Source organism: Sphaeramia orbicularis, chromosome 18, assembly GCF_902148855.1.
Source record: "Sphaeramia orbicularis chromosome 18, fSphaOr1.1, whole genome shotgun sequence".
Taxonomy (NCBI): Eukaryota; Metazoa; Chordata; class Actinopteri; order Kurtiformes; family Apogonidae; genus Sphaeramia; species Sphaeramia orbicularis.
In genome coordinates, this window is record NC_043974.1 from 36,179,651 (window position 1) to 36,200,993 (window position 21,343).

Genomic DNA, 21,343 nt, shown 5'->3' on the forward strand with positions numbered 1-21,343 from the left:
CTTCCCTGTCCTTTCCACGTCTCCTGTTTCATAAACACACAGCACCCATGGCAGTTTATAAAGAATTCTTTAAAATACACTGAACTTTCTGATGTATTTATTTATTTTTGTTACATCTGTGTTCATGTATGTATGTATGTATGTGTATATATATATATATATATATATATATAATATATATATATATATATATATATATATATATATATACATAATTATTTGTTTATTCTGCTTTGTGTCTCTAAATCTTTGCAATATTTTATTTGTTCAAATGCTTTTTCCTTTTGACATCTTGATGTTTGCTCAAAATTTATATCTTGTATACCTATATATTTTTAATAAAGTTGAAAAAAAAAAAGTTTTATAAACACATACTAAAAAACTACATAACACTTTCTGGCCAAAACAGAGTAAACAACCACGATATACGTTGTAACGTAGAAGTCTCAAAAACATAAACAAAAATAAAATGTTGGGCGCCAGACAGGAGAAGGGTTAAATTACCTTCCACCTGTCAATTTTATTACATATTAAACTTAAATGTGAAGGAAACAACAACAAAAAAGAAACCCAGCTGCTCACTTCATTGTTACAAAAGACATCTGTTAACACATAAAATTAATGTTTCTTAATTTTCTCTCTTGTAAATCAGCATTTCAAAATCATCTGCATCGTCAAGACAATGCAGATGGAGATTATTATTCATCAACTCAAAAAAAAAAACATCTTAAATCAGGAATTATAACAGTAAATTAAACAGACATTAAATTAAACTTAGGTAGTCCATTTCCGAACACAGTAGTTTTTTCATGTAGGTAGAGAGTTCAGTTCAGTTCATGGGGGGGGGGGGGGTGAGAAGGGGTAACGATGCAGGGGGTCCAGTTCAGGGCAGGTTGGAGGTTAGGGGCATAGATGTGTAGAGTAGGGGGGGAGAGAGAACACAGGGGTATCCTCAGGCCAGACAGGAGAAGCCAGGAGATTTTGGGGAAAAAAAAGGGACTTATCTGGTTGTGGGTGTCCTCCGAGAGAGAGGAACTCCTGAGTCCGAGCAGAACCGGTGTGGGAAAAAATACGGACCTTGTAAAATTTGGACCTTTTGGAATTTGCGCATGCGCGAGCGCAGCCTTACCGGATGTCAGGTTCAGCGACCCCTAACCCCTAACCCTAACCCCTAATCCTAATCCTAATCCTAATCCTAATCCTAATCCTAACCCAAAAGCACACAATTCTACTCGCAAGGTACTTATTTCATAAGCCTCACTGAACCTGACATCCGGTAAGGCTGCGCTCGCGCATGCGCAAATTCCAAATAGGTCCATATTTTACAAGGTCCGTATTTTATGCCACACCGGTCTGCCTCCTCCAGGGATTCAGCTTCTCTATTAGAGTCTCCTGGGTCCACACCGGTCCATTTCCAGATTCTTCCATTAAAGTCACATTGAGGTTTTCTTTTTTGTTTTTTCCTCCTTTCCTTGTCAATCTCACTTCTCCTTTCTCTCTGACCTAATTCCAGTCTCTCCTTTGTTTGAGTTTCCCTCCACACACAGCTCTCAGGTGTGTCTCATTTATAAGTTTCCCTTCCCCCTCCTTACCAGTGATGTCACTGTTACCTTCTACAGGGGTTGGACAAAATAATGGAAACACCTTAAAAAAATCAACAAAATCTAATTTAATATGATGTAGGTCCGCCTTTTGCGGCAATTACAGCCTCAATTCTCCGAGGTATTGATTCATACAACTTGTGAATTGTTTCCAAAGGAATTTTAAGCCATTCTTCAGTTAGAATACCCTCCAACTCTTTTAGAGACGATGGCGGTGGAAATCAACGTCTTACTTGAATCTCTAAAACTGACCATAAATGCTCAATAATGTTGAGGTCTGGGGACTGCCGGCCATACGAGATGCTCAACTTCATTAGAATGTTCCTCATGCCATTCTTTAACAGTTCTAGCTGTATGGATTGGGGCATTATCATCTTGAGTTGAAGGTGTTTCCATTATTTTGTCCAACCCCTGTACTTCCTGCTACAACGTGGTTTATTCCAAAAGAATGTTGTCTCTGTTCCAAATGTGGTATCTTATTAGAATAATCTCATTCCAAACATGAAACTGAAGAAAATCTGGTGTCTACCCTCTAAATATTTCATTATAAACAAGATAAAATATGTTTCTTTCAAATTAATTCATCGTTCCTATCCTTGCAAACTGTTCCTACAAAGATCTAAAAAGGACATCAGTGTGGATTGGTCCTTTTGGAATCAAGCAGAAGAAAACTTATATCATCTGTTTTGGTCCTGTCCCTTCACAAGTGTTTTCTGGCAAGATGTCTGTTTTTTTTTTTTAATTTGTCAAAATATTGATTCTGATTTTTCGCTTACTTAAAAAAACATTGTTTGGTATTTTCTCATATCCTGCTAACAAATCCACATTCACCAATCATAAACCTTCCTTTTTAATCTTTAAAATTGAGCTTACACAATATATTTCAAGTATTCAATATTCTGAAAATAAAAAAAGCTATGAAAACCACGGTTTAATGTAACACTTATGATATTTGCATATACTGATGTATTATTTCTGGCTATGTTCTGTTCTGTTCATGCTGTTATATTAATATTGTATTGTAGTTTTTATTTTTCCATTGTATTCTGTACAACCAAAAATAAATAAATATGTAAAAAAAAAAAAAAACAGAATACACATCCCACCAACCTATGCTGTTCTGAATACTTTAGCATTAAAAATATTTGTACATTTTCTCATAAAGAATCAGAATGACTTCATCTATTCTATTACTGCCCTTATTCTCTTTTTTTACACATATTTCTTCCAATTTAGCCAAGACCTGACATTATAAATAACCTAATTACATATTGTGACCACACAGCCTACATGTAATTTATAGTAAATCTTTTAATTTTATTTTATTTGGAACATTTCATGTTCATATATTAAATAATATTAATAAAAAAAAACTCGCTCAGTTTTAAATTTTCATGTCAGACCCCAAAATTTATTTTAATCCTTTATCCATAATAAAGTATTCCAAATAAAATTAAATTCATTATTACACACCAAGAATTCTTTAAATTTGAATAATTACACCCTTTGATGTGAACATGAGGATGAACATGAGCTGAAAGAACCTAAAAACAGACTTGAAATCTATGGAATTCACAAACACACCCTTAGATTAACAGAAAATAATATCCACTATGTGACAATTTAAATAACAGGATTCACTCACCTTCAGAGGAGTTGGTGGAAGCTGATATTTCCTGTTTAGAGCAAAGTGTGATTCTTGTTCTTTTTTGTTTTATTCTGTGAAATGAAATCCATGGCAATGGTAATATATCAATATCTTCACCTGTTTTGAAGTTATAGCACGTTTTCTCATTTTTTCCATAATACAAAAACGAGTATTTTTGAAAATTCATAAAAAAAATTCAAAAATCAATATTTCTCATTTCTTTGAACAGTCTTTGTAGACCTTACCCCAAAGAACCTCTGCTATGAATTTCAATTGATTCTAGCTGATGGTTTTAGAGAAGAAGTTTCTAGAAATCTGGGCATAGATGACTATGACCTTTCAAGGTCAGTCAAGGTCAAAGGTCATGGCACCAAATGAAAGCCCTTGTGTGACTTCCTGTCTTTTACTAATAGTAATTATATCAATATCTTCAACTGTTTTCAAGTTATAGCACTTTGAAATGTGTCCCATTAGAAACCAATGAGGATTTACAAATTCTTTTAAAAATTCATAAAAAAAAAAAATTAAACATCAATATTTCCCAATTCTTTGAGCAAACTTGGTAGAGCTTACCCCAAAGATGTTCCACAACAAATATCAAGTTATTCTGACTGACGGTTTCAGAGAAGAAGATTCTTGAAAAATTGTTTATGGACAGACAACAACTGATACCAATAGTCCATCAGACCCTTTGGGCCATCGGACCAAAAACCACAGAAGAAGAATGTTGCATCACCATATCTGACAACACTAAGTACTACATTAATCTAAAATGTTGTTTCTGGGTAAATGGGACAAAAATGCAACAAAACACTTTCGTTTCAGTCTAAAACCGTTGTCATGTAAACAGGACCTGAATAAGAATTTACTAAATATATCCGATAGCCACGGTTACACTAATATTCGATGGTTCATTGTATAAAACAGGAGAAATAGCGACTGATTCGCTGAAAGGCTGTAAGTAGAGGGATGCTGGAATACACTCACTCTACTAGCCTGTTAGCGATTAGCAACTAGCTCTGAATCCTGTCACAGAAACTGACAGAAAAGGACGATTAATGCTGGAAAAGTCCCGATGAAACATGAGCAAAAGTGTCCAGTAAAAACACATGACTGCACCCCCACCCACCCATGGATGAAAAGAGTAAAAAGGTAAATCATCACTACTATATATTCAACACAAAGATGCCTTGTGCTTCTGTTTGCATGTGTTTATATAATAGATCTTGTGTCTAACCTTTGACCTGTCATTGCATCCAAAATCTGACGTCTGTTTGTATATTGGTGTTGGACATAAACAGTAAAATGCATCATCATCATCTGGTCAATTCTCACTTTTGCTTATTGAATCAACACAAACACTTGCCAAACTTTTTTTTAATCTGTGAAAAACCTTCCAGAAGTGAACAAAAAACAAAGTGGACAGATTAAAACAGTGACACAATACTCATGAATATGCATGAGCAAAAAGAAAAATTTCAGTTATGATATTTTTTAGCTACTGTATATACAAGTTCAACTCTGAAAAGTTGGGAAAACTTTTTTAAATGGAAATAAATACAGAATTCAGTTGTACATTTTCTTAATTGAACATTTGATTTATTTTCTGTATTCTATTGTGAATAATACATACTACAGCAGATGAATAATATAAAATACTTATGGATTATATTGTAAAATGTAATATAAGAGTAATACAAGAAGTCCCAGACACAACAAACCCCGCCCCTCACACATATTGTAGGTTATTTTGACAGCGATCCAGCTGATGTCATCATGTCTGTGCGTGTGCTGATGTCAGTATATCAATTGCCTCTATATATGTGACAAGTGTGAAGTGAACGGAAACAAAAATGGATGTTTTTAGACATTTGAAAGGTCGCCCATTATAAGTAAATGGAAGAAGAAAAAATATTTTAAAAATTCATACAAAAATTTGAACTTTGACCTACTGTTCTTAAAATGTAATGAGATCTATTCTGGGTTACTAACAATTTATAAACCCAGTTAGGTATGAATTCAACCTATAGTTTTGCTGCTACAGACGTGAAGTTTTGCCCACTGTAAGTAAAATGGGGAAAAAAAAAGATTAAAAAAAAAAAAAAAATCATGAAAAATTTCAACTTTGACCTACTTTTTCCAAAATAATGACATCTATTCTCAGTCTCTGGCAATCTATAAACCATATTTGGTATGAATTCAACCAAGAGTTTTGCTGCTACAGACATTTGAAATTCCATCATAAATGAATGGGGAAAAAAAGATTGTAAAAATTCATAAAACATTTGAACTTTGACCTACTTTTCCCAAAATGTAATCAGATCTATTCTGGGTCACTGGCAATCTATAAACCCAATTTGGTATGAATTCAACCAATAGTTTTGCTGCTGTAGTGTTAACAAACAAACAAACGGAACCAAAACAATACCCCTTGCCTCCCCTTCGGGGGGCGGGGCAATAATTGAGGAATATAATATAATCAGCCATAATATAATGACCACTGATATTATAGTGATATTAATGTCAATTATCTGATTCCAATAGGACCTGTCAGTGAGTGGATATATTAAACACCAAGTGAACATTTAGACCTCAAAAAGTGATGTTTTAGAAACAGCAAAAATGGATTAGAGCAGGAATCAGAGTAACTATGACCAGAAATAAACTGGGATGTCCAACTCACTGGGTCAGATCATCTCCAGATTCTAGTTCATTCCCAATGTAAAGTGGTTCAAACCGGCTAAAAGTATCTAAAGAACAAACGTATCTATACCCATCCAGCAAATATGGGTGTTAAACATTAAAAAGATAGAAAAAAAAAGACCAAATTCTGACCGAACTAACCAAAAGCAAATACAAAAGAATATAATAGTCAACAAAATGGACTCAGCAGTCAACATAATGAACAAAATGGACAAAAATTAACACAAACTGACCAAAATTTACAAAAATGAGTTTAAAAAGAACATTATAGTCAATAAAATGAACAAAAAAAAAAAAAAAAAAAAAACACAATTACAAATGAGTAGTGCCAGGCACAAACCCCGCCCCTCACACATATTTCACCCATTATATGTAAATGGGAAGATTTTAAAAATTCATAAAAAATTTAAACTTTGAACTACTGTTCTTAAAATGTAATGAGATCTATTCTGGGTCACTGGCAATCTATAAACCCAGTTTGGTATGAATTCAACCAATAGTTTTGCTGCTACAAACATTTGAAATTTCGCCCATTATAAGTAAATAGGGAAAAAAGATTTTTTAAAAATTAATGAAAAATTTAAACTTTGACCTTCTTGTTCTAACATGTATTGACATCTATTCGGGGTCCCTGGCAATCTATAAACCAAATTTGGCATGAATTCAATTAACAGTTTTGCTGTTACAGACATTTGAATTTTCACCCAATATGAGTAAATGGGGGGAAAAAAAATATCTAAAAATTCCTTAAAAATTTTTTAGTTTGACCTACTTTTCCCAAAATATAATGAGATCTATTTTGGGTCACTGGCAATCTATAAACCCAATTTGGTATGAATTCAACCAATAGTTTTGCTGCTACAAACATGTGAAATTTCACCCATTATAAGTACATGGAGAAAAAAATATTTTAAAATTCATTTAAAAAAAATTTAACTTTGACCTACCATTCTCAAAATGTAACGAGATCTATTGTGGGTCATTGGTGGACTATAAACCAAATTTGGTAAGAATTCAACCAATAGTTTTGTTGCTACAGATGTGAAGTTTTGCCCATTACAAGTAAATGGCGACCAAAAAAAGATTTAAAAAAAAAAATTAATGAAAAATGTAAACTTTGACCTACTTTTTCCAAAATGTATTGACATCTATTCTGGGTCACTGGCAATCTATAAACCAAATTTGGTATGAATTCAACCAATAGTTTTGCTGCTACAGACATTTGAAATTTCACCCATTATAAGTCAATGGAAAAAAAAATATTTAAAAATTCATTAAAATTTTTTTACTTTGACCTACTTTTCCCAAAATGTAATAACATCTATTTTGTGTCACTGGCAATCTAAAAACCCAGTTTGGTATGAATTTAACCAATAGTTTTGCTGCTACAAACATTTGGAATTTCGGCAAGTATAATGGGGGGGAAAAATATTTTAAAATTCCTAAAAAAATTTGAACTTTAGCCTACTGTTCTCAAAATGTAATGAGATCTATTGTGGGTCACTGGCGATCTATAAACCAAATTTGGTAAGAATTCAACAAATAGTTTTGCTGCTACAGACATGTGAAATTTCACCCATTATAAGTAAATGGGGGGAAAAAAAGATAAAAAATAAATAAATAAAAAAAAATGAATGACTGAAAAAATTAAACTTTGATCTATTTTTCCCAAAATGTAATGAGATCTTTTCTGGGTCACAAGCAATCTGTAAACCCAATTTGGTGTGAATTCAACCAAGAGTTTTGCTGCTAGAGTGCTAACAATGAAACAAACAAACACAAAAACCGAACCAAAACCAATACCCCTTGCCTCCCCTTAGGGGGGCGGGGTAATAAAATTAACAAATTTATAAAAAAAACTAAACAAAACCCAACCAAACAAATAAATCTGTGTCAATGGGTTGGATTTATTTGTCCAACACCTCCCACAGATGATCAAATGTTAACAAAATGAGCAAAAAAATGAGCAAAAGTGAATAAATACTGACCAAACTAACCAACAAAATGAAGAAAAAGGAAAAAAAAAAAAAAAAAAGAAACAACAGCCCATGACTGTCATCACAGTTGCTGCTTCCAACAAATCAGCTCTGCCAACCTAATGTTCACTCAGGGTCTGATTCTTTATATCCAACCCAGTAAAATAATCAATATTGTCTGTGGACACAATGTCATGGCTGATTAGTGTCATTTCATTTTGATTTATTTATGTATATTTATTTCCTTTATATTGTTGGTATTCTGGGTAACGTAAGGATAAGAACAAAAGCTTTGGCTTCAGCTTCTTCCTTTTTCTTTTACTGACTGTATGAAAAATGTCAAATATGAGAGATCAGATTAACACACCTGGATTTCTCTGTAATACTCTGATGTTTTCATGTAGTGCATGCATTTAGTTCTTTTACATCTGTACAAAATAAAACATGTATCATTAATAGGAAACAGTGGAAGCTGTAGAGGATGGTTAAAGCAACACACTGGAAATAGACAAAACCCAAGACAATGAACATTACACCACAGTTACATCAGTAAATATATAAAGAGCAGAGGAAGTGGATGAAGTTCACAACAAATCATATATAATAAACATATATTTTGACATATAGGTTAATATAAAAATGGTGCTGATGTAGATCTGGAGTTGGTCTCTTAACACCTCCAATGGCAGCTCACTGCTCCAAATGTGTGCTAATGCTAATGTCAATTCCAGCAACTGTCTGTGCATTATGGGTAAAATGCAGAGGCTGAATTTCCCCACAGGGATAATAAATTAACTTCACCTTTAAATAAGGAAAAAAAATAAATGTTTATGGATTCCCCTGATACAGAACTATGATGTAGTACTTAGTGGTTCCAGTTTCATTAGTCAGTTCTTTATGTGTTTTGTCCAGTTCACAGATAAAGACGACGCTCTGATGTAAATGGACCAGAGGGAGTTTCAGATTGCACAAGTGGTTCTGAAACCAACCACAACCACATCCTGCATGGACCTGAACAGAGCATCCATTGATCTCTTTGAATGCTTTTCAATCCAAACTCAAAGTGCTACAGACTAACTCAAATATCTTGCACTTGTTTTTCATAGTTTGACTTATCCTGTAAATTATTGTATGTTGTAACTGTGTGTTGTATTTCATGCTGCCTCTAGGCCAGGACTCCCTTGGAAAAGAGGTTCTTAATCTTAATGGGATCTTTTTTCCTGGTTAAATAGAGGTTAAAAAAAAAAAATCAACAAATCTGACACGACCAAGGTTTCTTGTGGTTAAAGTCGGCCAACTCTTCCATACTCCTGCGTCTGCCTTTGTTCTCACCCACATCCTCATCGTCTTCTTCATCCTCTTCTTCTTCCTCTTCTTCTTCCTCCATTATGTAACCACCACCACGGAGGCGATGAAGTAGATGAACGGTGGACATGTGTTCTATTCTATAATCAGATACTGTTCTTTTGTCTTCCAGTTGCTTTCCTGCAAATATGAGCCGCATCTGGTCTGAATTTAAAGATTAAAACACAAAACAGAAAATTAGTGAATGAGTTTCCACCACATGATTCCACTAATATCACACACTGATACATAAATGATTCATTCAACTATGTCATGTGTCCAGGTGTTTCTACCCACCGACAGGGGGGCCTTCTTTGTCCCATATCTTCGCCTTCAGATTCTTCACAGTGTCACAAATGTCAAGGTCGAAATCAATTATTTTTCCTGGCAGTGTTTTCACAAAGACAACAATATTGTTGGGGTTGCGAATCATCATGTGGACGACAGACGCCTGTTGGATCCTGTATTCAGACAATGGGCGGTTGTCTTCCAGTCGCCTGCCATTAAACATGAGTTCTTGCTGATCTGTGAGTGGATGAAACAAGACAGAAGGTTAAAATACCTGGTTAGATTCTACAAACACCCATCAGCCTCAACATCAGACACTGACAGGTACAGTATTATCATCCACATAGTTAGTGTCAGTATTCTCCTATTTAACAAGTTCCAACGCTTGGAACTGAAGAACCTCGAGGACTAAATTAATCCGTGACATCTCATTTAAAGGTAATAACCTCTAGTTTAAGAACATTTACTTTTTCTGTTTTTTTTAATTATTAACCATTTTTAAATAACATTTTGGAGATGTTTTATGCCAGACACATAATATTCACAGCATAATTTATGACTTTGAAATCAGGAAATGTTGATACTAGCAGGGGGGGGGGGGCTGATCTGTCTTAGAGGAGGTCTGCACGTGCTTTTCTAGTTATTATTATTAGTATTATCATTATTAGTAGTAGTGGTAGTAGTAGTACTTACATACTTGCATTACTTATTACTTACATACAGTATGTCGTGTGTGTGTGTGTGTGTACAGGGTGGGGAAGCAAAATTTACAATATTTTGAGGCAGGGATTGAAAGACAGTGTATGACCAATTAGTTTATTGAAAGTCATGAGAATTTATTTGCCACAAGAAAATTTACATAATAGAAAATGTTTTTATTCTATGTGTCCTCCTTTCTCAATAACTGCCTTCACACGCTTCCTGAAACTTGCGCAAGTGTTCCTCAAATATTCGGGTGACAACTTCTCCCATTCTTCTTTAATAGTATCTTCCAGACTTTCTCGTAATAGTTTTGCTCATAGTCATTCTCTTCTTGACATTATAAACAGTCTTTATGGACACTCCAACTATTTTTGAAATCTCCTTTGGTGTGACGAGTGCATTCAGCAAATCACACACTCTTTGACGTTTGCTTTCCTGATTACTCATATGGGCAAAAGTTTCTGAAAAGGTATGGATAATAGTGTTAGGTATGATTATGACATCAATATATGTTTGGTTTCAGAACAACTGACGTAGTGCCTGCTGAGAAAAAACAACTAAATGTTCAATGTAAATTTTGCTTCCCCACCCTGTATATACATATATATATATATATATATATATATATATATATATATACACATAAATAAATAAATGTAAAAGCATAAATAATGTTTTGTCCTCTGATGGTGAAGGTTCCTGAGTTCTGATCTAAACCAACAGCTCAGTCCAGAACCTGGACTTTTCATACTCACTAGTTGGACATTGTATTATTTCCTGCAGAATTAATTTCAAAGTCTTGACTGGATCCAGGGAGCTCATGTGGACCTCATGTTCGGTTCCCATCTCTGTCTTCACGGTGAAGGTCAGACCAGTTTCCTGGGGCTGGATCCACAGGTACAGCATGGACTTCGGTTGGATTCTGTACTCAGACAGTTTGCGTCCATCTTCCAGTATCTTGCCCTCAGAAGTGATGCACATGTGTTCTGGATGTGGACAAAGAACACAGGACACACACCACGTGATAAGAACCACAAGAAAAACACCGAATGGAACTGGGAGTAATGTGTGTTTTCATCTGCAGGACCTAGGCCTGATCCTGGGGCCTGGGCCTGATCCTGGTCCAGGTCCAGGTCAAGATCCCAGGCCTGGTCCAGAACCTCGTTCGAGGCCTGGGTTTGGGACTTGGTGTGGACACAGGCTGGGGTCTCCGTTTTCACCTACCGGTGGGGACCCTGGTCTGGACTTGAAGCCGGATCCTGAGGGCCTGGACCATGTCGGATGAACGGACGTCCACCTTATGTCTCTGTCCTGTCACCATTTTGACAGACACTGTGAAGTCCATCTTGACCTTTTCTGTTCCCATAAGAAGACAGAAAATACTTTCACTTTTACTGTTATGCGACTTCAAACAGGAACAAATGTCACCACTGTCCCTTCCACGTCTTCTGTTTCATAAACCTAAATTAAAATACCACATATTACATAACCCACCAACCTATTCTGTTCTAAATATTTAGATGCTGAAAATTGTTGTACATTTTCTAATCAAGAATCAGAATCAATTCATTTTTTCTATGACTGCCCTTATTCTCTTTTTTACGTGTTCTATTCCAATTTTACGAAGACCACTGACATTTTAAATAACAGCCTCATGACACATTGTGACCACACAGTGAAATGTGACTGAATGAGCAGGTTGGTGCTGGTGGTGGGTTTCGATGCTCGGTTCAATCATGTCATACTCCAGTTATGGATCAGTCAAAAAACTCTACATTCCATGTGTTTCTGTCACACATGTTGAATAATTAAAGTACCACAGAGGGTCATTTTAACAGTAGTAGAGCATGTAAAGAGATATTTTAGCATTATGCAAAATTTCAACATATATCGAACCATCACACTGCAAATTTAGCACCAACATTTTTGCTTGATTGAAACTAAGCCAGTTTACATGACCATAAAAATCCAATAACTGTTAATAATCAGATAATTGTAATAATCAGGTCTGATGTGTTTAAATGCACTTCAAAAATACCACTATTGAAAATTCCTGGTACAGATGTTTCAGTTTGTTATTGGAGTTCTTTCGAGTTCGAGTATACATATGGGGGGGGCAAGAAATGATTAAATTTTTGGTGGCGATCGGGCCTAGGCCACCCCCGATCGCCACCAAAATTTAATCATTTGTTCCTTGTGCCAGTATCAACATTTTCTGAAATTTTCATCTAAATCTGTCCCTAACTTTTTGAGTTATCTTGCACATGGACAGACAGACAAACCAACGCCAGCAAAAACATAACCTCCTTGGCAGAGGCAATAAACAAAGTAACTGCAATAAGGCCTGTGCAGGCCATTGCATGGCCAGTGCTCTGGCTCTAACTATGACAGTTCTGTAAACCAGAACTGCTGATACTACCAGAACTGCCAACAACTAGTACAAATACACATGGCTGATAATACTGCTATTCCAAGTACTAACAGTAGATCTACTAATACTGCAGCTGTTAGTACCAGCAACAGAAAAGTTGACCTTCACAGTAACTACATGGAAACTAATGATATTTGAGTTAAATAAATTAATTCAGATTCTTCTGAACCTGAACCGGGTCTGAGTCTAGGCTTCGACTGTGTGGATAATTTATTTATTCTTTTTTTTTCTCTCTCTTCTTCTTCTTCTTTCATATCTTATTCTAGGAAATGTTATTGTCCTTTTAGAATGTAAGCCCCTTTTATGTATTTGTAACCGTTCAGCCTGAGCATACTTTCCTATATCTGTCATTGACAGTTTTCTTCCAGTTTATTAATACTTCATAATCCATGGGATGTTTTATTATGTTGGTCATTTGTCCAGGACAATGGATGGAAATTGGCTTCTCTGCTAAATCCGGTGCACACATCTTTTTCTTTGCAACTTATGCCAATACACACTGTTCTGTAACTAAATAAATAAATACTAAATACCCAGAGGGAGTTTCAGACTGAACAAGTGGTTCTGAGACCAACCAGAACCACATCCTGTATGAACCTGAACAGAGCATCAACAAAGCTGACCAAGTTGTCCAGACTCATGCTTCTGCTTCTGTTCTCACCCACATCCTCTTCATCTTTGTCTTCTTTTTCTTCCTCTTCTTCCTCCTTTCCTCCATCATTACCACCACATAAGCGAAGCATTAGATGAACGATGGTCAGATGTTTTATTCCACAGTCAGATACTGTCCTTTCGTCTTTCAGTTGCTCTTCTGCAAATATGAGCTGCATCTGGTCTGAATTTAAAGATTAAAACACAAAACAGAAAATTAATGAATGAGTTTCCACCACATGATTCCACTAATATCATACATTTACACATTGATTCATTTAACTATGTCGTGTGTCCAGGTGTGTCTACCCACCGACAGGGACGCCTTCTTTGTCCTGTATCTTCACTTTCAGATTCTCCACAGTGTCACAAATGTCAAGGTCAATATAAAATGATTTTCCTGTTATTGTTTTCACAATGACAGTGACATTGTTGTGTTTGTGAATCATCATGTGGACGACAGATGTCTGTTGGATCTCATACGCAGACAATGGACGGTTTTCTTCCAGTCGTCTGCCATTAAACATGAGTTTCTGCTGATCTGTGAGTGGACGAAAAAAGACACAGAAGGTTAAAATACCTGGTTAAAGTCTACAAACACCCATCAGCCTTAAGATCAGACACTGACAGGCAGGGCATAAAATTAACATCCGACAAGCGCCAATGGCGAGTAAAAAATTAGGTTGGCATGTAAAAAAAAAACGACACACCAGCCAGTGGCTGATGGAAAATTTGGAATTGCATTGGAGTTTTTGTTTTCACACATTCGACCATTTCTGCCAACTGTCAGTCTATTTTGACTATGGATGCTCCAATCCGATATTTTGTGTCAGGGATCAGCCCCAACACAGAATTAAAATCTAGATCAGGTATCAGTGACAATGGACCGAATCATAGGGACCTATTATTCCATCCAGAGCTGTACCTCTTTTGTACCTCTGTCACCGCTGTTATGAGGGAGCTGACAACGACATCTGTGTGGAATCCGCTCCGTGTCCTCACATCCGTATCTGAACTCACACTGTCTGAAATATGAAGACTACTAATCCTTTGTCTTGTTCCATGTCTGGTTGTCTGTCTTTACCTTGAATGTCCACTATAAATGTCTCTTATATCTTCTTTCCTGTCTGTGATTGTCTCTGTTTCTTCACACTCCCCACTGTCTCTTTTCATCTCTGTGTCGGACCAGTGTTCCTCCGTTTCCCTGTGTCCATCTCCCTCATCGCCTATTTCTCCGTTGCTGTCTCTACCTTGAATTGTCAGAGTCTGTGTTCATAAACATCTTTAAAGCTGCATATGACTTGCGTCACCAATTTTTCACCAAATCTGTAAAACCCCAGTCATAGCCTAAGTATCACAAATCCATAAGTCTTTCTGTGATTACGCACCTGAATCTCTTCCCTCACCGTGAATCATTTCTAAGTGTCCTCCACCATAAACAATCCATTTGCTTCCAAACAGAGCCGGTAGGTCACTTGGACATTTTCGGAAATTTGTCACAACGTGCATTGTTGGAACCTGAGCTCCACGCAACTGCATTATGGCCGCAGCAGCAACAAACACGGAAGCGGTTTCATTGGGGGGGGGGGTGATTGTCAAAGTGACAGTGAAACTGAACACGCTTTACCATTCCTCTAACTCTATGGGCAGCACAGATTCACCTTTTTTTACAAGGCCATACTTGGACTATTGCCTTCCTATATCTGTAGCTTAAAGGTGGGGTCTGAGATCTTAGAAAAACGGTTCGAGCAAGCTACATTTTGAAAATACTCAGTTCAAAAGTCCAAACCCCTTTCTTCAGACGTCCCTCCGAAGCCACGCCTCCAGAGGAGTGGCACGCGCAATGCTTGTTCCCGAGGGTTCACAAACGCTGCACTGCAACAATTTTCCAGCTGAGGCTCCGGACCCGGGTTGGGCTCCGACGCCGCCTATGGTCCGGTCCTGCCAAACCATCTCCGACACCAGCTGAGGCTCCGTCCCCTGCTTCACTCCCGTACACCTCGGGCTCCTACCCCGACTAAGGCCCCGGCTGAACCTCCAGCTCGTGTATCCATGCAGACCTCATTCAGTCTCCTCCAACCCCCCCCACTCTTCCAGAACAGCCCCAGTTCAGACCTATGTGACTAATGTTATATTTCCTAGTGGTTTATGTTAGTGACTAAACAGTTTGCAGGTGAACTTTCCATCCTAATAGAACTAATATAACCAGGCTCTGGCTACACTTCCTGTACAAGGCTCCAGCTTCTGAGGACGCAAAGAGGGGTACGCACAGAGGGGGGAAGGGGGGAGGGGTGAATGGCAGTTGAGTTTGATAGACATATCACCGTTCAATCAGTTCGAGTGGGCGCTCAAAATGATTGGATGGTGTTTTTTCAGTCCTGCCTGTTCCACAGGTGACTGATTTTTTAAATTTTTGTGTTAGAGCATTTAATTAATTAGTTGTAATCAGGTTGTGAAGGGGATTTTCGGGAATATAATAAAAAATGCTCCAGAAAAACATGTCAGACCCCACCTTTAATAACAAGAAGTGTTGATTCTTAATGTCTGTGATCATATGATCAGTTACATCACTCTGCTCCTTGCACATGGAATATGTCGCTAAAAGACTGGAAACTGACTGAATTGATCTCCTTAAATCAGTGTTTTTCAACATTGAGGGCGGGACATGGGGTCGCCTGGAATTCATATGGGGTCATCTGAAATTTCGAATAATTGATTAAAAAAAGAAAAAAAACTTACTAATAAAAAATAGATGGTGAGTTGAGAGAGACAATCACAAATCCATAAAAGACATGACAAACTGAAGCTGAAACTGAAGCACTGTGGTTCTGTTTATCTGTCAAATGTTCATTGTGGTCAGTTTCAGATGCTGCAGCTCTTTCATAATTCATAGTTTGAGTTATGGTTTGTTCAGTATTAATTGTCAGCCTTGGAAATCCAAGCTGGACTGACTGTACATATCCTGACCAAGGAAAATAAAATTCTCACTTTGTCCAATAATCTACACCTGGCTTTTCTGCCTCCGTCCATAATAATATACATTATATAGACTAAATGTTGTCTAAAATTAACGTTTATTTGTAACATAGCATAGCAAACTGTTACACGATCAAAAACAAATTAATTTTAGCAACAAAAAAAAGTCTCCGTTTTGAAAGTCTGGGGTCGCCAGAAATTTGTGATCTTAAAATGGAGTCACGAGCCAAAAAAGGTTGGGAAACACTGATTTAAATGCTTTAAAATCCAAACTCAAAGTGCTACAGACTAACTCAATATCTTGCATTTATTCTTCATAGTTTGACTTGTCTTGTAAATTTTTGTATGTTGTAACTGTGTGTTATATTTCATGCAGCCTCTTGGCCAGGACTCCCTTGAAAAAGAGGTTCTTAATCTCAATGGGATTTTTTTCCTGGTTAAATTAAAAAAAACAAAAACAAAATACACATACATAAAAGCAACAGAATCTATGCGCAGCAAAAAGTTCACGCCTCAGTTTACACACACGCACGCACACACATTTATATTATATATATATATATATATATATATATATATATATATATATATATATATATATATATACATACATACATACATACATATATATATATATATATATATATATATATATATATATATATATATATATATATATATATATATACACACACACACACAATGTAGAATCATAAATAAATGTCAGATGTTTTGTCCTCTGATGGTTAAGGTTCTGATCTAAACCAACAGCTCAGTCCAGGACCTGGACTTTTCATACTCACTTGTTGGACATTTTGTTTTTTTCTGCAGAATTAATTTCAACGTCTTGACCAGATCCGAGGAGCTCGTGCAGACTTCATGTTCGGTTCCCATCTCCGTCTTCACAGTGAAGGTCAGATCAGTTTCAGACAGGTATAGCAACGTCACCTTCTTCTCAGTGAAGGTCTGACTAGTTTCAGACCTGCATAGGTCGGTCCTCGGCTGGATTCCAGTCTCAGACAGTTTGCATTCATCTTCCAGTGTCTTGCCCTCAAAGCTGATGCGCATGCGTTCTGGATGTGGACAGAACACAGGACCCCCTCATATAAGAACCACAACAAAACACCATGAGGAACCAGGAGGAATGTGTGTTTTCATCTGCGGGGCCGTGGTCTCGGTGTCTCTACTTACCGATGGGGATACTAGTCTTTCTTTGAAGCCGGATCTTGAGGTCGTGGACTGTCTTAGATGAATGGACGACCACATTATGTGTTCGCAGTGTCGACTTTTCAGTCACTTTGAAGCGCATCTTGACCGTTTCTGTCCCAGTACAAAGACCAAGAAAATACTTTCACTTTGACATGACTTCAACCAGGAACAAACGTCACCACTGTCCCTCCCACATGTCATAAACGCATATTCAAATACTACATGATAACACATACCCCACCTACCTGTTCTAAATATTTAGGTACTGAAAATACTTGTACATTTTCTAATCAAGAATCAGAATCACTTCTTATTTTAGCCTTTTTTTAATTCTCTAAAGTTTTTTTTTTTTTTTAAGTTTTTGTTTAAAAATTTAAAATCCATCTTGTTTAGATTAAATGTTATTCAAGATTTATTTAAAATAAAATATTAAAACATTTACGTAAAATACAATGTCTTAGGGTATAAATAAAGGAGCGATTGTTCATTTTCTGTTGCTGCACCAAAACTGTGGAACTGGCTGCCTCCTGACCTGCCCCTGTTCAAGTCCAGGTTAAAGACACACCTGTTCAGACTGGCTTTGAACCATTAGTGCTGAGACACTATTAGGTTTGAATCTGTGGTCTTTTTTAATCAGTGTGTATTGTGTCTTATTTATTTATGCATATTTCTGGTATTTGACTAAACTGTTTCTATCTTCTTATTTAATTATATGTTTAGATGTAAAGCATTTTGGTCTTCTTCATGTTGTTATAAAGTGCTACATAAATAAACTTTGATTGAATGATTAGGCAAGGCAAGTTTATTTATATAGCACATTTCAGCAACAAGGCAATTCAAGGTGCTTCACACAGGACATTGAAATAAAAGAAACAAAAAGAAACACATTTAAAACATTATAACAGAAACATGTAAAAGGTGATTAAAAACAGAAAGTAAGAAAACAACACAAAATAAAAAAATAAAAATAAAAACATATTAAAGTAGGAGTTGCAGTGCAGAGTTTCAAAAGAGAATCTAAAATTTAAAAAGTCAAAAGCCTTTTAGTCAAAGGCAGCAGTGAACAGGTGAGTCTTTAACCTTGACTTAAAAGAACTCAGACTCTCAGCAGACCTGATATTTTCTGGTAGTTTGTTCCAGATATACGGAGCATAGAAACTGAACACTGATTCTCCATGTTTAGTTCTGACTTTAGGAACACAGAGCAGACCTGAACCAGATGACCTGAGTGGTCTGGATGGTTCATACTGGACTAGAAGGTCTCTGATGTATTTTGGGCCTAAACCATTCAGTGCTTTATATGCTAGCAAGAGAATTTTAAAGTCTATTCTCTGAGAGACAGGTGGCCAGTGTAGAGACCTCAGAACTGGACTGATGTGGTCCACTCTCTTGGTCTTAGTGAGGACTCGAGCAGCAGCATTCTGGATCAGTTGAGGTCGTCGGATAGACTTTTTAGGCAGACCAGAGAAGATAGGTTAGGGGTTCAGACAAGAAAAAAGAGAATGAATATTGTCAGTGAAAGTTTCAAAAAGACAAAGTGAGAAAAAAAGACTAACTAGGCAAGAAAAAATAAACAATAAACACATAAAAATCAGGATCAAATCCAAATCTGGACTAAAAGCACCTGTTGACATCAGTTTCATTTCATTGCTTGTAGTTTCTGTTATCAGGTGGATTAAAGCATCATATTGTGCATGAGGCTTCTTCAGACTCTAACAAAGGATTTTAGCCTAGAAGCCCATGAGACATTTCAAAAGCTTCTCCCAAAACACACAGTGTCATGTGGTCTGCATCTAAGAATAGATATTACTTTTCAGGAGTCTCAAGAATAACACTATCTTTAGTTGTTCACAAAATAACAACCTTTCTTTCACTTATATCATTGGTGTTGAATATTTTGGAAGATAGTATTTTTCAGGAACATTTCCAGGGGCTCCTCGGTTAATATTCTTTCATAGACCAGGAGGAAACATTGTGCCAAAAATGGTGCTTTGATCCAACCAGTAATGGTAATTTCACTAAGCCACCTGACTATTGTTCTAAATTGTTCCAACTTTTCCTCAAATCTGTTGAATGGATGAATATTTAGAGAATGAATTATAATGTAATATATTTGAGTCATTTTGTTTAATTCAAGTCAAAGCACATCAGAGGTTGTGAAATCTAAATTTGTGTCACTAATGTGGTCTGGGATTTATACGATAATTAAATACAATGAAGGTCCGTTATCAACGATATGAAGATGTGAACGTGTCAAACCAAACACAGATGTAGTTAAACCATGTGTAACCACCACCACCATCTGAAACATTAGAAAAGAACCCACAGCAGGATCAGTCTGATGTACAGATGCACCTACACACCAGTCTGCAGATAAACTCACAATGTTCTATTTACAACAAACCAGCATCAGTTCATGACGAGTCCAATCCTGGAGAAGAGAAGGAATCACAGCAGCGTCTTCTTCATCAGCAGCACAAGGATGAACATGAGCTGAAAGAACCTAAAAACACAGACTTGAAATCTATGGAATTCACAAACACACCCTTAGATTAACAGAAAATAATATCCACTATGTGACAATTTAAATAACAGGATTCACTCACCTTCAGAGGAGTTGGTGGAAGCTGATATTTCCTGTTTAGAGCAAAGTGTGATTCTAATTTTTTTTGGTTTTATTCTGTGAAATGAAACTGATGGATCTGATACAAACTGTTTATTTAACTACTAACAGATTAGCAGGATTTTTTTTTTTTTAACAATGCACAAAAAAATATACATTTAACATTTCTCTTCTTTAATCTCCCATCATCCTCTGCACATACTGATAGAACTTTGCGACTCTAAAACATGAATAAAACGGAACTGAAGGAATATTTAGCATTTAACATTTTGGTTAATGGAGGTACCACAGTGGGTCATTTTAACAGCAATAGAGCATGTGAATAGATATTTTAATGACATTATACAAAATTCAAACACTTATCAAACCAACACCAGCAGATTTGGCACCAAGATTTCACTTGATAGAGACTGAGTCTGTTTACACAACCATAAAAATCCAAAAACTGTTAATAATCAGATAACTGTAATAATCAGATCTGATGCGTTTACATGCACTTCAGAAATACCATAATCAGATGTTTAGACGTTTCAGTCTATTATTGGATTTCTTTCAGAATATGTACGCAAAGTTTACATTCACAGAAATCAAATAATAATCCAAACTGACTGGTATCTGATTTTTGGTGTTTGATGTAAACAGTATAATATGATAACAGCAGTAATCTGATTATGAGAAATCAGATTAACACACCCAGATTTGTCCCCAGTATTCCCATGTCTTCATGCACGAATACTTGTTAATCTGATTTACTTCATTCTTTGACATCTGTACAAAATAAAACATGTATCATTAATAGGAAACAGTGGAAGTTGTAGAGGATGGTTAAAGCAACACACTGGAAATAGACAAAACCCAAGACAATGAACATTACACCACAGTTACATCAGTAAATATATAAAGAGCAGAGGAAGTGGATGAAGTTTACAACAAATCATATATAATAAACATATATTTTGACATATAGGTTCATATAAAAATGGTGCTGATGTAGATCTGGAGTTGGTCTCTTAACACCTCCAATGGCAGCTCACTGCTCCAAATGTGTGCTAATGCTAATGCTAATGTCAGTTCCAGCAACTGTCTGTGCATTATGGGTAAAATGCAGAGGCTGAATTTCCCCACAGGGATAATAAATTAACTTCACCTTTAAATAAGGAAAAAAAATAAATGTTTATGGATTCCCCTGAT

The 21,343-nt window shown here is 36.2% G+C and overlaps 1 protein-coding gene across 1 annotated transcript in view; it reads right to left on the minus strand.

Annotated features, from left to right (window-relative positions):
* Positions 1–7,959: 7,959 nt before the first annotated feature.
* The window catches only part of LOC115438798 (polyubiquitin-C-like), a 107,217-nt gene continuing 93,833 nt past the window's right edge, over positions 7,960–21,343 (minus strand). Inside the window, exons 13-15 of the mRNA XM_030162634.1 lie at positions 9,570–9,797; positions 9,180–9,437; positions 7,960–8,953 (exon numbers count right to left, since the gene is read on the minus strand). Of these exons, the coding sequence (XP_030018494.1) occupies positions 8,952–8,953; positions 9,180–9,437; positions 9,570–9,797 (488 nt within the window). The 3' untranslated portion in view covers positions 7,960–8,951. The remainder of the gene's footprint in view (positions 8,954–9,179; positions 9,438–9,569; positions 9,798–21,343) is intronic.